Here is a 19,855-nt window from a genome sequence, read left to right on the forward strand (position 1 = left end):
CTCAGGCTCAGGGAGCAGAACATCTATTTCTGGATGTTGTAAGTCATAAAAGGTCACAAAGTTGACATCTTCCTTAACCACTTGAGTGCTGCATCAACCCATATGAAATAGGAATGCTAGAAGATTGTATCCAAACTGATTTCCCCCTGATCTCAATGTGATTTTAGACTGCTCTGAATCATAGTTATGGAAGAAATGCTTTTGGGCTTCTCCAAAACAGTGAGTAGACAGGCTTTATAGAAGTACAGAACTTGACAGTCACATAAAAACAGTGGGGAAATGGGGGAGAGAAAAACACCTGCAATATGTGCAGGCACTGGGTCATTTTAGCCAGTGGAGAAAAAGGATCATAAGAGAAAAAAGATTCATGAAGTTGCTGCTGAGTCAATAGGGTTTTAAAGTGTTTCCTCATATATTTAGACAAAAGGATTTACTGTATTATTTTCCTTTGCAATATCACAATATACTGAAAACAGTCTTGCTATATGTAAAATGTCAAAATATGTAAAATAATATTTAAGTAGACACTTTCTCTTCAAAGTTGACTAATTTTCAATTAGTGATTAAAATGGCTTTCAACTGAGAACATGACAGAGCTTCAAGCTTTGGAACATCTCTGATTTCATTGTAATTTCATTTTTGACATGCTACAGCATTTCAGCAACATTTGCAAGATTAATCTTCCTGGAATTTTCCATTAGTTATTTGCTGGAATTTTCCAATAGGGAGGAATTAGGACTGTGTTATTTAAGAAAAGAAATTCGTGGTACTACTTCCTGGGAGCAAACCTGAGGGGTTATCTTTTCCTGTAGTCAAGTCCATCTGTCTGCCTGCGTCCCCCCTTCCTGTCTTTTCATCCTTTTAAATCAGAATAAGGTACTTAGTGAAATATCACAGGGCAATATTTTGCTTGTTTCTAGTAGTGCATTCGGATATAACAGTAGCAGCAATAACATAGAGTAAAAGCTGTTCCAACTGACATCAAAAAGATATTTGGAGACTTAAAGGGCTTTCTCCTGAAAAAGGACCTCAAAAAATAAAATTATTGCAACTGTATTATAGCTGTAATCGTAAACAAACACTTTCTTGGTACTATTAATTTGAAATACTTCTGCTACATGCTGAAAATCTTGGCTTTTATATAGCAGTGTAGATGTATTTACTCTTACAGATTAATTGTTCTCTTGTTGGTATTTCATGTGACAGAGTTGCCACGAATGAATTATAGAAACTTACTGAATGCAAGTTTCATGAATGAGAAAAAATTATGTAAATAACACAAACTCATTTATAATGTGTGCGAATCAGCTCCTTGAGGTGCAGGATTGTATGTAAGGACTCATAAAAAAAAGGAAATAAACATTATCAACTTAGAGACTTAGTCATGTAAATAAAATATAGTGAGTTATAAAACCAGCTTCTACTAGATTTACATTTTAAGTAGCAGAATATATTAGGAAAACATACAGAAATGTTTTTGGTTTTTCTTGCTGAGGGAGATAGAGACTCATAAAAAACTCAGTAAAATGAAAGCATTTCTTCTTTCAAGGAAACAGTCCAGAAGATAATTTTAAATAGTCTTTTGATGGTCATAAGTCTTTAGTTCATACACAAAATCAGCCTGATTCCCTCCCAAAAACCCAACTGACTAATTTAAGCTCCTTTGGGGATTTAGCAGGAGCCATTTTATTCCATTTAAAAATCATTGCAACACAATTTTCATTTAATGCATTATCAGAAGGAAGATGATTTTTAATCAGTTTTCAGGCAGAATACATCTACAATACTATGTAATAAAATGCTCTTATCCCTGTTTACACAGCTTATTTTTTTAAAAAAAATATATTTTACAGAGATATAAATGGTTTGGGAAAAGGAAGAAAATATGAATTGTTATTTATATCCTGACAGTTTAATTCACTCTCCATTTTTAGAGATTGTCACCAACAAACCAGTAAAGCCTTCATAGTTATATGAAGAATTTCTTCCTTTCTATAAGAGAAGATGCTTCTGTTGCAACTATTGATAACATATTTAATATTATCCAACATTAGATAATTTATAACCAGAACTGGTACTTTCCTGACAGGGTAATTGAGGTAAACAGAAACTTAATAACTTACCTCAATTAGGAGCTATTACCTTTTCCATCACTGTTCACCCCAGTATCAAAATGCAGGAAAAATATAAATGATAAGAAAGATGAAAAGGCAATACATTGATGAATACAGAACAAAAAATGTGACTAAAAAACTGTTAAGCAGTTCAAAAGTGTGATTTATAAATATAAAAAACCAGCTTTGGAGAGAATAAAGATGGTGTAATGCAAAAGCAGTGAATGTGAAGTGCACAGGATACATAATTTTTAGGCACACTGAAATTGCAAACAGGAGTATGTACACTAGTGCATTTTGAATAAGTCTTTCTTTCTAGAACAACAAATCCTATAAAAACATTGAAAGCTCTAATGCATTAAAGCATACATATGGAAATCTTTTACATTTTTCATACTGAAACATTTCAGGCTGAAAGGATGACAAAGTGATTTGGGTTTTTTTTCCCCCTGCATATTTTCTAATACACAATTTAGAAGGCTGTATTAACACAATAAATATTTTTATAGAGCTGTGTAGAATATTGCACATGAACTAAAAGCAATCCCTAAACACCATGTCCTTGGTAAACGAGGTAGGATTCTTCCTGCTAGGCCTTTGCAGAAATATTCCCCAAGGGAAACCTGTCCTGCTGCTTATTGCAACAGCTGTGCTGAGTATTGTTATCTCAGATATAGCTGTGGATCTGCACATGAAAGATATACAACACATGGTTTTCTGAAAATACTTAGCTGACTGTTTCAGACAATTCCTTCCTTACTGATTTCTTATGATAGAGAGAGTGTCCCCATGGTCTCTTCTTCTTAAGAGAGGAACTAACTCCATCTCATAAGAAAATACAACACATTAGAGGCACACCCTACTGAGAGATTCTGTGAATCTCCTCAGACATCAGTGTTTGATAGATAAAGCAAAATGTTCTCATGGAACATCTGAGGACTTAACAACTTTGATTAGATAGTATCCCACTGACTAAGAGCAGAAGGACTGGTCACAAGACTTTTAACCCTCTTCCCAGTGGAACAACATTGTGTTTTCATAAAAGAGAGCTAACCAAATCACACGACCATAAATAAAACTGGAAAAGAGATAAAATTGGTAGGATCGAGAGGGTCCAAGAAATAGAGATTGAAATTCCAAAGATAATTTAAATTTAGTCATATTCCTCATATGCTTTATTTAATTTGTTTAAATTTAACTTCTTTACATTTGTTTATTGCTAAATGAAAATTCTTCATACGTCATTTGATCGTGGAAATCCTGAACTGCTACAAGATTTAACTGACTGAAGTATTAAGAGTAAATGCTGAAGGTTATAGCTGAAATTAACACTTCTCAGACCATTTCTGTAGGGATAAAAGTACTTGCAAACAACTGGAAATTACTCAGAAAAAGGAAACATTTTTGTCTGCTGTTTATAAACCTTTCTGATGTGAACATGCAGCTATTAAAACAGTAATTTCACAATCAGGTTATAGCTGTCTTATTTCTCTCAGAAAACATTCAGAAATAAGTGTGAATACAAGCAAGGATTTAAGAAATATATGTAGACTATATTACTATCAGGCATTTCTATGAGCATCAATTCACACAAAAAGAATTACAGAACATGCAGAAATACCAAGGTATCCTTGCATTCTTTCAAAGATAACAGTTTTCCTGGCACGTCCTGGTAAAGTCACAAAGAATATGACCTTTCTTCTTTTAGAGAATGAAGTTACATAAGAGAAACTAGCAAGGTATCTGAAGAGCAAAATAGATCTTCAGATTGCAGTTATTTAGTACTCTACATTCTCTGAACAATAACCTCTTACCCAACAGAAAGTAGAATGGTTGCACATAATTTTTACTCCACAAAATGACAGTAATTAGCATAACATTTTCAGAAGACCAGTAAAAAAAAGGTCACCAATTTCCCATTTTCTCTTGCTCATTAATTGCTAATAGATGAGGTCTAGTTCAGGTAAACAAGAGAAGAGAGAACAGAGAACAAACAGAACTTTATAAAAGAGAAGCAGGACTAAAAGCTACAATTAAAACTACTACTTTTTTTTTTTCACAAAATACAGACCCTCCCTGCAGCACACTGAGATTAATCAATTACTTGCTCAAATTGCACTTCAAAGAGTTGGTTGTTGCTTTCACAGGCACATAACACGGCAGGTATCTCAAACTACAAAAACTTCCTAAAATAGTTCCAAAAGTTGCTTTAGCAGAAGAGAAAGTGCAGAAGGAAATTATTTCACGTACACTGATACGAGGCCTACTAGAACCTCCTCATCAGGAAAAGGGTGTTTTCTGCACTACTGCAAAACTTCCATGTGTTATATAACAAGGAAATTTAATTCTGGGCAAATTTCTTCATACAGACCAATAGAAGCAAATAAATTTTTATAAAATCTTACCAACTGCCAACTCTATGCCTCACTCGGACAAATAAAGAAATTAAAAATACAGAGTACTATACCTGCTGTTTCTCCAGTCATAGTAAGTCATTCACTGTCCACAGTACATACCTATCTTTAGCTTGAAAAAGCACTGAATTATTAATGTGTATTTTGGGAGAAAGAAGAGAATTTTCTTGTTTAATGATGTCTCACAGGGGAAGGATTATATAACGCTAAAAAACGTACCCTGGAGAGAAATAGTGCCTTAGTATCTTATGAACCTAAGTTCATTACTACAGTAAAAGGTCATCTCTATCCTCGAGCAATATCATATAAACATCATTTTTGTCATTAGTGAAACATCCAGTTATCCAAAATCACTTTTAGATCATTAGAAAGATTGTTATTGACTTTTCAATAAACCTACACTTTATCCTGGACATGAAGCTTCAGGTTTTCCACTGAATAAAGGTGATAACATACTTACTTTTCTGTCTGGCCAATTATATTTTGCAAATATTGTATCATAGGTGTCCACAGCCCCGTCAGTGATCAACATTATGGCTTGGCTGCAAATGCTTCCTTGTCCTGTGTGATTGAACTGTGAAAGGAAACAATCATGAGGTACAGCACATTCCTGTTAAATGAAGATAGATAGGATCACACTGGATAAACATGTATTTTGTGAAATCTCTAATATTATTAGTAGCAGATGAAAATATTCAGGCTGAAAACAGTTTATCATAGATATTATGTTCTTAGTGAATTGAAAAATAAGAAACACACACAAATACAGCACTTCCCCAAACTGAAACTGTATTCCCCTGTTTTAGGTAGATGATAAGTATTGATGCATCTATATAGGGTTTGCATTGATTTAAATGTCATTTTAAAAGCACAAGTTAAGAAAGAAGTAATGAATGACTGAGGATTTGTCTGCAAAGTAAAGAAGATACACAACTCATAGAGAGACATATGACATATGGCATTCAGATTCACTTGGGATTACATTCATATGTTATTTTCCATAAAATATCTCTCTGGGAGAACCAAGTCCTTATTTATATATTTTGAGATTCTCCTCTTACTCGAAATGAATATATAAAAGCAAGTCAAGCTGCTGAACAGCAGCACTTGAGCACAGGTACTTAGACAGCAATCAACATATCCTTTGGCATATGCAAAGGGAGTTTCATCATTATACAAATGAGATTTTCTCCTGTCAAAGAGCAAGCACGTTGGACTGAGTCATAACAGAGGCTTTGATCTCTTGATTCTGGAGGTGGTGCTCTGACTTTGAATCCACTGCCTAAATTTGCTTCGGTTATAGAACAGGTTCTTATTTTAATGTGTACTTATATATTTAAAGAATCCAGGTGAAACATCTGGCTTTCAGCAAAAAAAAGCAAAACTGAAAAATTATTTGATTTTTAATTGTTATGTATGAACACTTTAAAAATGTCAATGAAAAGATCAACAAACTGGGATATTACAAACAACTCCATAGACTGGGTTAAAAGTTGAACACATGCTAATGAAAGAACAATCTCCTTTTATTCTCTTCCCATGTAGTACATTATCAAATTCGAGGTCAGGCAAGGCCTCATCCTATGCCCTTTCTCTTGATATTGAGAAAGCCAAGCAACAACCTTGCCAGCCTGGTTGTGCTCCAGAATAGGGTGTTCCCATTTAAAAGTGAATTACGTCACAGAGACTCTGACCACTTCTGTATTCATCAAAAATTATTCAGATTATGCTGATCTGATTTGGTGTAGCAACTGCTCAGTCTTTAAGCCTTCTGCAGTTTACTTACCCTTACATATTCACTGTTCTTCCAAAAGTCTAAAAGTCACTTTTTCTAAAAAAAGTTCTCAGCTTCTAAAAATTTCATCTTTGTAGAAGTGCCTGCAGCAGAAAAGGGTGGATGGTGGGCTCCAGCAGTGCTCTATCCTCTTTTCTTCTGCCTTCACACTTCTGTATCTGAGCAATCACACCCACATTCAACAATCATTTCTATCAATGCATTTCTCCCTCAGTTTCTTTTTGAGCAAAAAGGAATCTCAGCAAAGAGTAATGGAAACATGTTGCTTAACAGGCAGCTAATGTGTGTTTAAGTATATTCTGGTCAGTGGCTGGTTGAAAATCATATGTGATACTTGCAGGGCAAACTACCCACAAAATTCTTCACTCATGGCAGTTTTTCCAGTCTTAACTAGAACTAGAATTTTTAAAGTGGGATTCCTTCATGATCTTAGATTCGATATTTTCTCATAAAGATGAAGCTGCTTTGTGAAGGGATATGTTCTTCACAGGGACAATGTATTTGGAAAGTGACAAGGTATCTTAAAAGAAAAATTAATGAGGGGAGAATGCCTTCATACATTTATTTTAAAACATCACTCTGTGTGCATCTGCATTATTCTACATAGTTATCTGAATATTTTGAGGAATGAGATTCAATTCAAATACTTTGGATGAGTAATATCTTCTCATATTTGTCTAAAACTTTAATTTTATTGAATAGCAAGAGTGATGAAAGTGTTTTCCATAATAATAACAATGACAAGGGCCTTATGATGAACTACAATTAACTCAGTGATTCATCAGTTAGCTGAAAAAACTTCAGCACATCCTGACATTTACTGCATTTGGTTGTGATTAACAGTCTTTGAAATGTCACAGAATTTTATTTAATTGGTTGTGATTTTTTTAAAGGTAATCACTACAAAGAGTGCATTTGTCACCAAAAAGAGATAATTGCAGTTGTCACATGACATAGTAGGTGCCCAACTACTGTACCAAGCACTTCTGTATTCTTACACTGTATAATGTACACTGCATAAACTGATGATTGGAAAGAATTTGGAAGCGGATTTTTAAATGCGCTTTTCAAAGACATCAGTATCAACCATCTTCAAATCTTAACAACCATAGCAAACACTGAAAGGTAAATTGCAAGGGAAAATCAACTGAGTTTAATTGGTGTAACCCCTGAACCGTTCTAAAATCCAACCAGAATCTTAATAGACTAATTGTGCAACACAAAGTTTTCTCTTTTTTTTCCTTTCCTACCTGCCCCCCTTCCTACTTTTTTTTTTTTTTCCTAATGTAGAAAAAACATCCTTAGCTAACTTATAGTTTACAAGAATAGATTTCTGACACATGAAGGTTCACGTCCTGTAAAAAAAAGTGGGAAATGGTTTGCTGTATTCTTTTTAGGGAAGATTAAGTAGCTTTTTTTCTAGGCTGTACTGCTTAGCAGAAGCTTCCAGAGACTTTGTTGATATGCCTGTATATAATGGAAAAGATTTTTATGCTGGCATTTCTGAAAGTTTATATGCAAGAAAGCTTGAACCTTCCTTTTATAGTATAAATAGAAATAGTCAATATACCACCTTGCCCAGATCTGAACACATGTAGCATGACCCATCATGACCTTACAGATCTGTCTCATGGGTACAATTCAGTACATGGGATATCACTTCCCCTTACTCTCAAAACTATTTTTATTTCATGAGATTTTTATACCACATTTATTGTTATAACTTCAGTTGCCTCACAGATTTTACAACAAAATAAAACTAAACAATGCTCATTTCAGGAACTCTTGATCACTGTCTGTAATATGAGATGTTTTTCAGTTTTCCAGTTTACACATTGGAAGACCAGCACAGAACAACTCTTGCATTGAGGCTGGCTGCTATTTGCTGCTGTGGTTCTGGTTCCTAAGACTATACTTGGTGCCCACAATTCTTAATAAACTTTCTAAAGTAACCTAGAATGTTCTTTACTTCATGCACCTTTTCCCATTGTCATTTTTGGCACGCACCACATGTAGGCATTAGTTCCACACAGTCTGGCTGAACACGCGAGCAGTGGGTGGAGGAAAAATCCTCCTTTTTTTCATTTTAGGATTTTATGCCTGGAAATGAATTGATCAATATTGTCCTTCAAGATGAATACAAAGGCATTAGAACCAGTAATTATTCTATAAATGTACCCTATAAAGGCAGGCACACTTGTCAAGAAGAACCTTCTGGAGAATGTTCTGGTTTGACATCTCCTTTGCAAGGTGCCTCCTTCAATCAAAAGACAGTTTGCTACTTAGTTTAGATGAGATTTTTCATCTTCCAGCAGACTAACAGATTTTAATACTTTTTCCCCCAAATAACTGATTATACTTAAGGAAGAGGAGGACAGGGGACAGAGGAAAGAAAAGAAAAAAGAAAAAAAAAAAAAAAGGAAAAAAGGGATAAGCTACCTGTATTTGTGACTGAAATTTTTCTTTCCAGAACAATCCTGGTAAATATGAGTGATAATAATAAAGTTTCTAAAAATACTATTTGGTCTAGTTCTATCTTTATTTTATAGTCTACTAATTCATGAGTTATGACTATTTTTTCTGAATTCTTAAAATCCAACTGAGGTTAGTTAGGATGCATATTAATTCTAAAGCTACACGATTTTTAAGATACAGAATTCATTACTGCTACTGTTCACTTTCCTCCTTTCTTTCCTTGCTTTTTTTAATGAACATCTCCAAGTAAGTATATAGTCAGCTGAGTTAAAATGCTGCTAAAGTTGTTCTTTGCTGAAATGCATAGGCTGACAATATATTTTATTTTTGCCAGAAATGACAAGAAAAATCTCTCTGAAATACACTGCATAAAATCACCATAACCACTAAGACTGACGTGTACCCTGTGAGCAAAAGCAGGCCCTGCACTAGATTATCTCCATGATCATGATGTTCACCTCCTAGAGACTGTATTCCTGTTTATAGACATTATTCACAGGAACATTATCAGAAAGTTACCTGCATGCTTTTGGCAGACAAATATTTAAAACAATACCTCTGAGCTGGTTAGACAAAGCTTTATATTTCTCCCTCTATCTCAGAGCATTTCAGAAGTACAAAAGTGTTCAAGTAACTTCCTTTATATAAGCAATAAATGATAATTTTCATGCCAGAAGTCAAACCTATAAACCATAATTTCACAACTCTAATAACAGTGTATTCTCAAAGTGTTTATGAATATACAAATTTGTGTCATTCTCGAAATATTAGCTCTTCCAAATAAAAAAAGAACAAACTGTGAAATTTGCATGTTACTCTGGTATTTTTTAACACATAGAACAGCTGCTGAAATAAACCTTATTTAACGCACACATGTGTGTACAGGTGTATACATAGACACAAAATACATCAATATAAAACATACACATAAAAAAATGTACATTTGTTTATATATTCCACCACATATAGATTATATAGAATTCTTGTTCTATGGATAATATATTACTACCATCACATTTTTGAGTTCTAATTTATTATTTTAAAACTGAAATTGCTAAACAGCAGGAAAGGTGTCCCCAGTGTAAATCTGAAAAGCATGAACTTACTTCATTGAGCATGTTGAAAGCTTCATTTAAAGCAATGTCCAGCATTCCAATTCCTTTTGCAAAAAGTTTGTCAAGGTGTTCCCTGAAATGCTGAAACATGAACATGAAAGTTTTATTTGTCAGGATGTTGTCACAACATTCTTGTTGATATCAATGATTATTTCTGAATACTTTAAACCTACTTCTTAGGCTTAAATGACTGAATACACCAGTTCATAAACCAAAATGATTCCCCATTAATCCTTCTGGACTCTTGAAGTAACACCAAACTAAGGATGTGTTAGAACAATAATAATGCAAAGGTTACACAAGATACATTTTTGGCTACTTATTCAATCAAGAAATTTTTCCTTGGTTGATTTTTTTGTGTTTCTCTTTAGCGCTATTCGTATCTTCTTCTCACTTCACATAATAATTCTCATATTCTTTCAAACTGTTATTCCATTATTATCACAATGCCTATGAACTGTCAAGAATGAACACACAGCATAAACAGATTATCTAAAATTAATACTAAATTATATAATCTCTAGTGTATAATTCAGTTCACATGATCAGTCAGAAGAACAAACATTTTCTCTCACCACAGCTCTATTTATACCAGTTCTGAGAAGTATACTGTTGATATGTGAAGAAATAAAATAATGTCTTTTTTTGATACAACATAGTAAAAATGGTAAAAAATTATTCCATGCAATATCAATTTTTAAAGAAATCAGTGTTTTCTGCCTCCAGGCTTCAGAGTGAACAGATGCTACAAGGTGATTCTGCAAAAGGTTAAAAAAAACCCCAAATGCATGTGTGGTTTGGTCTTTGGAGGGGTTTGTAGTTTTTTATTTGTTTTTTAAACCAACTCCATTCTCTGTCTTGTCTTCATTTTTTTTTTTTTTGAGAATTTCAGCACTTTATGTCCACTGGAAAAAAAAAATCACAAAACATGCAAGTTAACATTTCTTTGTTTCCCTACCTTATCATACCAGATGCCCTCAATGTGTGGCATTAACTGGATTCATGCCAAAACAAATCATGTTTTATTTCACAGGCAGCACAAAGAATGGCTTAATCAGACTGTTCACTTTACATCTGGCTCAGGATGTTTATTAGCAAACAATCAAAACATACTGTTGTACTTTCAGAGAGGTTGCTTGTTTACCCTCTCAAAGAGTGGTACCTTATTGTGACTTCCAAGGGTGTACTATTGACACAACTATAACCTGTCAGGTTGCTGTTTTAAGGAAAATCTGTAAGGAGAAAAGCTCCAAATTTCAAACACACGGTTTTTTCCCCATTTCAGACATGTCCAGGCAGTACAACAATGCTCTGCCAGTCATGTTATAGTGCCCTATTTGGTACTGGAAAAGGCATTTTAAAAAGCATTGCATTATTTGGGTATGAGAAAAGCAAAGTTTCAAACTAATATTCTTCTCAAAATTTCTCTACAGCTTGCCCACACATGTCTCCAACTCCCACTCAGTAATTTCATCCATTACAAAAGCACTGCAAAACACAAAAGTGTATTCCAGCCCTTATAGTAGTGAAAAAATGTCAGAGCAGGACATTAACCACTGAAACATCAGTTTGAAGTAAAAGGGATTTCCGAATGAGATAAAAAACACCTCAACTCCACTTTCAATAACTTTCAGGAACCAAACTTTCAGGAACAACAAACCCAGGAGTTCCCTGCTCTTAATGAGTCAAAAAGCGTATTTTAAACTTTACATCTTAAAGAGGTCTTTTTAGTAATAAATTGTACAATGTTGGTTCATCTCAACTTCTCTTCACTATCCTATTGGAGCCCTTACAGACTAATATCTGAATTTCCTAGAGTCTGACTTGGATATCTTGCACAATCATTGCTGGGCAACTGTAAGCTTAATTTCCATGTGCAATACCACAATGTGCAATACCTAATTGTGGACTCATATACCTAATTGACATGCATAGTCCTGGTAATTCTGAATGCAAATTAGGCACACAATTATGACAATCAGCCGCTGATGTCTGATTACAAATTTACAGGGTCAGAGCTCAACAGAAGTTGTGTCTTATTGCAGTGAGGAAGCACAGACACGTCCAGCTGTGGAGGTATTGATGATGTGGAAGTGTCTGAAAAACAGGAGATGAAGAGAATGAGGATACAAATCCACTTGTGCATGTCAGCCAGGACAATTCTTTGCATGTACCTACCAGGTTTCAAACTAGAACAGCAGCAATGCACACACTTGTTCTTGTGCCCCTGTGTGCTGCTGTTTGTTTCTAAACACTGTCCACTGTCAGAACCACAAAGTCCCGGTGAGCCCAACATCTGATAAGAATCTATGTATGCAAATCTCTTTGATTTGCTTCTCTCCTTTTCTTTTTGCATTGTGTAAACTTTGTAAGGACCCTCTAAGTTAGAAGCAAACCAACAAATGCATCCGATGGGCCTGGAATCAGGAAATGGGTTCCTGTCCCAGGTGCAGTTACAAATGTGCCTATTTGAAGAAGAATGGGGTTTACTGAATGGGGGATACTGACAGTGTTTTTCTAAAGAAGAAAAATCATATTCTCACACCTATTTCTGCTTAAGACACGTTTTATTATAGCCTACTTATGACTATCAAAAAATAAGGTACCACTTAGGATGAGCAGGAATATCCAAATTAGATGGGATTACAGGACCACGGATTCAAGCCTACAAATAAAGTACTTTCCCCTGATTCCAAAGAGGGAACAGTTCACAACTGATATGTGCAGCAGAGATTATACAGCTACACTGGAAAATCGTGATATTTGCTATTAATTGTCTGAAAAGGGGGAGCTTCCTACAGAAAAGCATCATTAACGGCTTCAACATTGCTCCAGATTTTTTGTCAGTTTTACTGCAAGTCTTTGCTATTAGTTCCCGTACTTATCCATGCATGCTGTAACTCCAAATATTCCTGAGACATACTTGGCAAAGATTTATCAGATTTGTGAAGATGGACCACATCAGCATATAAAGCAGGAAAGAAAAAAAGAACAATCAGGAGGCATGTGTGAGGTGGGAGAGTGATATTTACTGGTGTGTCACAGGCAGGTTTACTCACATGTGCTAATAGATAAATGTGCATCACATCTGTAAAATGCATTTAAGCATCATCCCATTTAAAATCCACTGCCAGGGCAATTCCAGGTTAGCTTGCTAGTGATAAGTATCCAACCACTTCTGTTTCCTAACACATTGTGTTGGAAAACTGGATTTTTTTCATAAAAGCAATCATGAAAACAATGCCGAACCAAAGAGTTCAAGATTCAATATGCTCACATTAAAAATAAATTCTCCTTGAGCAAATTGGTTGCTGCAATAGAAAACTTCAGACCAAATTTCAGTGCTCTGGGGTTAACTGAAAGATTTGGAGGCCTATGATGGCTAGACAGTTTTAAAAAAAAAAGTAGACTTCAGTGAGACTTCACTGTTTCGGGCTTTTTAACAGCCAAGCAATGCTGTTGACAACCTTTTCTTGAGATCTGACAGACATGGATAGATAAATATGCAAAAGTAATTTGCTTAAATAAAATTCAATATGCAAAATTTGTATTTACCAACCTCTTATTGGCAATTTCACTCAGCTTCTTTGCTGAATCAGTCTTCTGGTTATTTAATTTCTGGTAATTGCATAGAAAAATAAAAGCCCTTTGGAAGTTATACACTACATCTGTCTATTTTTGTCATTTGAATTTACACTGGGGTAAGTTCTCGATTTAGTTTGGAGTTACTGTGCCTATCTGTGCATCTAGAAGATGATATATTTCATCTGGAAACGTTTACAGAGAAATGTCCTCAACCCATATATAGTACATTAAAAAAACATATAAAAGAGGAATGTATATTGTAATATTGTTACTTTAAATCTGGAGTTACATTAAATCAGATTGTCATCCGACTCCTTTGGGGTAGGTAAATTGTAACATGGAGTTTCTCAAAGATGAAAACCTCTTGGCCCAAGAAAACTGGTATTAAAATAGGCAGTTCCACATGTTTGTAATTTGTGGAGAAAGTGCAGACGGTGACAGAATAGTGTCTGAACTATTTCCCACTCTTTTTTAAATTTGTGTATAGCAAATTGATATACTTCAAGGCACCAGCTGTTTAGTGTTAATGCCAAATTATAAAATAGTCTGGTAAAATTCGAATATACCTTACATATTTTATATTACTAAACCACATTTAGGTTCGTAGATTAATTTCAACCTCAGTTATGCTACCCAACGTAATTACAGCTTTAATTCTTGTGATAAATGAAACTTCAAGCAAGATCTGCAAATTAGGGATAGCTTACAGTATCCACAGATCTAAACTGAACCTTCAGGGCAGGTATGTGCCAACACAGAAATTTATGACAATTGTTGGCTGGAAAAACTTAGAAGTAAGTGGAGAAACCATGACACCTGTCATATCACCTGACATTATAATTATTCTTAAAACAAATTTCTATATTGTCCTGTTGTAAAATGAAAGCTGAAACACTATATCTTGGAAGAAATCTAGTACTGGGATGCCTACTTCGTATCTTAGTAAAAGTGGAAGCACATATACTAACACCACTTACATCACTGTCATACTTGAAATTAAAACTTTGTGTTTTATAAATAAAAGACAAACTTCATTCAGTAAGGTTTCCAAAAAAGAGGATGTTTTCTGAACTGTACCTGACAGAAATTCAGGGTGCAATTAAATCCTCACTGCTCTGAAAGCTACACACAACAAGCACTTACAGAACCAACAATTTTGCAGAAGAGTAATAAAACAACTTGACCAAAACCTCTGGAAATTTCTAAACATTTTATACTAATTATGTTAGCATCTCCTCCTGGTAGGTTGCTGCTAGTAGTAAAAAAAAAATAAAGTTAAATGAAGACTTACAACTCAAGACTGCATTACTTGGCTCTTCTTTAAGCTGGTTGGGAACACGTTTAGATACTTAGAACACTCACACTTTCTTAAAGAAAAGCATGTTACTTGATCAACATTCTGGAGATTCAGGGCTGAAAAAACTCTTTTCTCCAACCTTCATTCCCTTCCCATAATAAAATTACATGAAAATATTAAAATGCTTAATTGTATTAAATCTACTGTAATACATCAGACAGATACTTATTAGTGCTCTAATGAAGGAGTGGTCTTGATCAAGTAACAGGTAAGATGAGGCTTGTTCAAAAACGAATTCTTGCCTTCACTACACCAATCCCTATGAAAGCTGTACCAGGATCAAGAATCTTTGACTAACTTGGCTAATTTACATCATATAAATTAAAAAGCAAATCTAACTTTTCACCCCTTACTACCGTAGCTGTGAGAAGAGAGTTCAATTCAGAGATTCCAGCTGAATTTTAATTTAAGTAAAGTTGCAACTGGAATACAGAGTGCACACTGTAGAGGAAGAGAAGGAAAGAATGCAGCTTCATCAATAATAACTGCAGTGTCATTCAAAGAGAAATGCAGCTTCCTTGCTCTGTGTGCACTTTGTACAGATTTGCTCTAGTGGCAGGTATATGTTCTTACCTGAAAGACAGAGAAAAATGAAGGGGTAGGGGGAGAAGGGTGGAAGTGGACTTTATAATATCTTTCCTGATGCTTGGAACTGAAAACTAATACACATTACTCACAGAGTGGATATAAGAGGGCTACAATGCTTTAAATGCTTTTTCATACTTTAATGAGAGTTGATTTTTTTTCTTTTAGGTAATTATTTCCCACACTGTGGCCCAGAAAATAATGGTAAGTGGTCTAGAGCCAATGTGTGGAATTAACACTGTGTTTACAGTACTGATTCTGTCCCAAAAAGTGAAGAGATGTGGAGGGGAGCAAGAATGACCGTGTTTCACTGAGAAAATGTGCAAACCAGATACCAGATATCTTTTTTTTTTTCCTTAAGACTAATTGGATTTTCTGAAAGTCTGGTTCTCTGGAAGCCTGTTACATTCCCTGCACATTATGGATAAGAATTTCTGTAACCCATCCCTGAATGTGAAAGAGAGTGTTCATTTGCTACCCTTAATCCCACTGAATATTCAGCACCAACACCATTGAGAAACACTCATTTCCCAGGCTGCTACAAGCCCTGAGGCTGAAGCTGTTTCCTGTAGCCTACCAAAAAATATCCTTATGCTCCATTCCCTGAAGATGCTCCCAGGTTTCATCTTACCTAGCCAGGCTGTGCATGGGAACAGAATAGGCTCTGGCTGTAGCCCAAGTGCCTGGGGCAAGAGGCTGCTGGGGGTGGCAAACACAGGGTTCTTATGTCTGAGCCTTGGAAAGCCAGGCTGTGGCTAGGAGAGGGCTCAGGATGAGCAGGGCAGAGTCTGTGCTGGCACATGGGAACCCTCTCAGTAGAAGCAAACACCACACCCCACTCTCCCAAAAAGAGAGGATGTGGTCTCTCCCCCACATCCAGCCCCAGGTTAGTGTAATTTAACCCTATTTATTCTCCTGAGAAGCTGGTTTGCCCCTTAGCTCACTACAAATGAAAGGCAAGTGATAGGGATAGCTAATCTTCTAGATCTCCTATTTCTACTTCTTTGTTTTGTTAAAGTTTAGAGATTAAACTCTGTTCAAAGAAGGACATTTGGCATGTTTAAGTGACATCCTCAGAGTAGAAAGATTTCATTTGAAAATGTCTGAGACTTACAGAAAGACAGCAAAGTAGTTCTTCAATAAATACTTTCAAGACAAATACAGACTGGGGTACTGATCCTGTGAAAGCAATTTTTATTTGGAGTTATTGAAACAGCTGCTTTCCGCATGAGATTAAAAGCTCCAGTCAAACATCTCAAAGTAATTTCTTATCTCTGCTTCTAAGAACTGTATTTGCTGCAAGTGATGTCAGATGAACCTAGCAAGATGCAGTTAGCAAGAACTGGGGTGTGCCTCTGTGTATGTTGTGGGGAGATTTTTTTGTTAAGGATCATTTTAATGGGAGTTTTTTATACTGGCAGTCATGTATTATGGCTTAAAGAAAAAAAAGAGAGATAGAGAAGGAGAGAGATACATACTTCCAAAATGGTAGGAATTAAAGTTTACTCAGCACGAACTAACAGTTTGGTAAAACTGGTTCTATGCATGCTTCCAGCAACAATGCTGCATTAAGTAATACCTGTCTTAAGTAAGGTCAGGAGTATGCATAGCTACATAAAAGAGTAGTAGAGTGAACTGTTAAAAATCCAGACTCTGTAATCATCAGAAGTATAGATCTGCTCTTTCCACATAAAAGAAAACTGTAACAATATGGAATACCATTCCAGCATTTTTTGATTGTTTCTATTTAAAGTTATAATATGGGAAGAGACATTGCACAGAATCACAGAACATGCTGAGCTGGAAGGAACCCACAAGGATCACCGAGTCCAACCCTTAGTCTTCCACAGGACTATCCCCAAGAGTCACACCACGAGTCTGAGAGTATCATATTTTTGGCAGCAAAAGAAAAAAAAAATGTTCTTTTTTAAAATGGTTATATTTGTTTTGGTGCTAAGAGATTATACTGGCAGTAAGAGATGTGGTCATCCTTGCACCCATTCGGTTGTGGAGACTATCTGACATAAACACAAAGGATAGAAAGTTCTGGGATGAATATATATAGTTCCATCTTCAGACCTATGTTGAAATTCCAAAAAATCAGGCATATGTAGACATATATAAACTGAAACAATATATGAAAACATTGCCTGCAAACCACCTGTTCTACTTTTCCAGTACAGGAACACGGTTACATTTTCGTGATGACTGTTTGGAAAAACTACATAACACAGTGTTTGTCATTATACATTTTTAATGTTTGTTTTATCACTTAGCAAACAAAAGAAAGTGTTATCACTACCAGTGAACATGCAAAGGAGTATCTACCTTGTAAGACTGGTTGAGAAAGTGTAATTTTATCTACTTTTTTCTGATATTACAAGGGACATGTGGCAATTACACAGGAAAAAATTACAGAAGTGTGGTATATCTGTCAGACACAGAAATTACAGTAACAGCCCAAATGACTGAATACTTACGATGAGTTCCAAAACACAGCTAAACACTCTGATAGCTTTCTACCAGCTTTGGAACAGACACATGAACGACATTTTAAGACATCTTTTTTCTGTGTGCCTGACCAACAGATTGTGAATTCAAGAGAACCTTTTCCAGTTAATTCAGTGAGGTTTTGATGAGGCCCCCAGGTAAATTTGCTGTCTCAGTATATTCAAATCACTCAGCATCACATCTTACAACAGTGTCAGATATTTCAGAGGGCTGCTTGTAACTGAATTCAGGAGCATGATAACTGAATTACTCATTTAAGATTAAGTGGTTGTCCATCTCCTTGGACAATCTTTACTTAATACTCCGAGCTATACTCGGAACAATGGCACTTTTGTGCCTTCGAGTATTTAGGCAAATAAATTTTTAACTTCATTACACTAACTAGAAAAATAATAAGAACATATAAGCTCACTTAAAAAAGAAATTAAGATTGACAAAGTTGTAGCATATACAAATAGAACTATTAAATGCTACCTATCTCAAGTTTATTCTCTAGTTCTGATCTGTCAGTGAAAGTACATTACCTACCTTACTGATATGAATAACTAGGAAAAAAAAAGTCATATTTAATTATTCCTCCAAACCTTGCATGTGTTATTCAATTTACAGGCAAAATAAAGCACAAAGCTATTCCATAAACAAATAAATAAAATAATTTAGCAAACAAGAAATTATATCAAAGACTGCTCTCAATTACAAAAAATGAAATTGCACTTAGTTAATTTGAACAATTGAGCACAGTTCATAAAATCTGAGCATCATCCTGGTGGCGTAAAAACTTTTTGATTAATTAAATTGAAATTAATCTGACATTAACTAACATATGGATGCATGATAACCTGCATTTTGATCAGTTGCAGAGTGATGGAAAGGTTAACAGTAGGATTAATTCCAGACAGGACATCTGGGCAATATGTTTGAATCTTTAGGTTTGTGTCTAGAACTTGCACGGATTTCATATGGCTCATTAACTACACCCACAATAAAGTGCTCATTTAGAAAACTGCATCACAGTTCACACAAGACTTCAACACCAAATTGTTAGAAACAATTCATTCCACATAGTAACCAAATGATATTTAGATAACTAGAGTGGGAAATATCAAGTATACCAAGGAAGCAGCCCATGAAGAATAATTTCTGTAGAATGTGGGTGTATATGTAGGTAAAATGCAAAGAACTCTCGTGAATATTACAATGGAGTAAAGATCAACATAACAAGATCAAAATAATTTTGTCTTGCTACACATAAAAAGACCCAGCATTGACAAAGTTCAGTGTTTTTTCTGAGCTATGTTTTCTACTTCCTATAACATCTCATTGACAACGTCAGCAAAAATGAACCACCACACTGGATGTTAAGCACAAATTCAGTGTTGAGCTGAAACTCTTCTGATTAGCCTCTAATAAAACCAGAGAACTATTTAAAGAAAGAAGCATGACTGCTGCCCCCTCCAGCCATAAGCAAGATTCATTACAGGTGGACAAATCACTTTAAGAGGAGAGGAAGCCTTAGCAGGGAAGTTCTACAATAATACAAGTGGCTCATTGGCTTAAGGCTTACAGGTCATTCCCTCTGCAAGAATCACAGGACTTTTCATCTGCCTTATTTCATAATTTTACATGGCATAAACAATCTTACCTTACCCTCCTCCTCCACGGAGCAACTGCATTTGGATGGCAGTCAATAAACTAAACTTCAAGCTGCAGATTCAAACTGAGATCTTTCTTAAAATGCAATTTTCACTGAAAAAAACTGCAAGGTTTTTTTCCTGAAAAATTCCATCAGGATATAACTAATTTGAACTTTTTAACAGAACATTCTTGAATGAGTGCATTATTACATTGACAGACCTGTTTAGAAAGCTAAATTCTTTTATTTGTATAGTATTATATTTGTGTTC

The 19,855-nt window shown here is 35.1% G+C and overlaps 1 protein-coding gene across 5 annotated transcripts in view; it reads right to left on the bottom strand.

Annotated features, from left to right (window-relative positions):
* Nucleotides 1–19,855, bottom strand: part of CACNA2D3 (calcium voltage-gated channel auxiliary subunit alpha2delta 3) — a 407,374-nt gene that overhangs the window by 192,781 nt on the left and 194,738 nt on the right. For all 5 annotated transcript variants that reach the window (XR_004359078.1, XM_032699221.1, XM_032699220.1 and 2 more), the window contains 2 exons: nt 9,905–9,994; nt 4,989–5,102 (listed from right to left, as the gene is read on the bottom strand). Coding sequence is in view for 4 of the 5 variants with exons in the window: in XM_032699221.1 (XP_032555112.1) it covers nt 4,989–5,102; nt 9,905–9,994 (204 nt within the window). In the remaining variant the exon portion in view is untranslated. The remainder of the gene's footprint in view (nt 1–4,988; nt 5,103–9,904; nt 9,995–19,855) is intronic.

The sequence above is a fragment of the Chiroxiphia lanceolata genome, chromosome 11, assembly GCF_009829145.1.
Source record: "Chiroxiphia lanceolata isolate bChiLan1 chromosome 11, bChiLan1.pri, whole genome shotgun sequence".
NCBI classification, from domain to species: domain Eukaryota; kingdom Metazoa; phylum Chordata; class Aves; order Passeriformes; family Pipridae; genus Chiroxiphia; species Chiroxiphia lanceolata.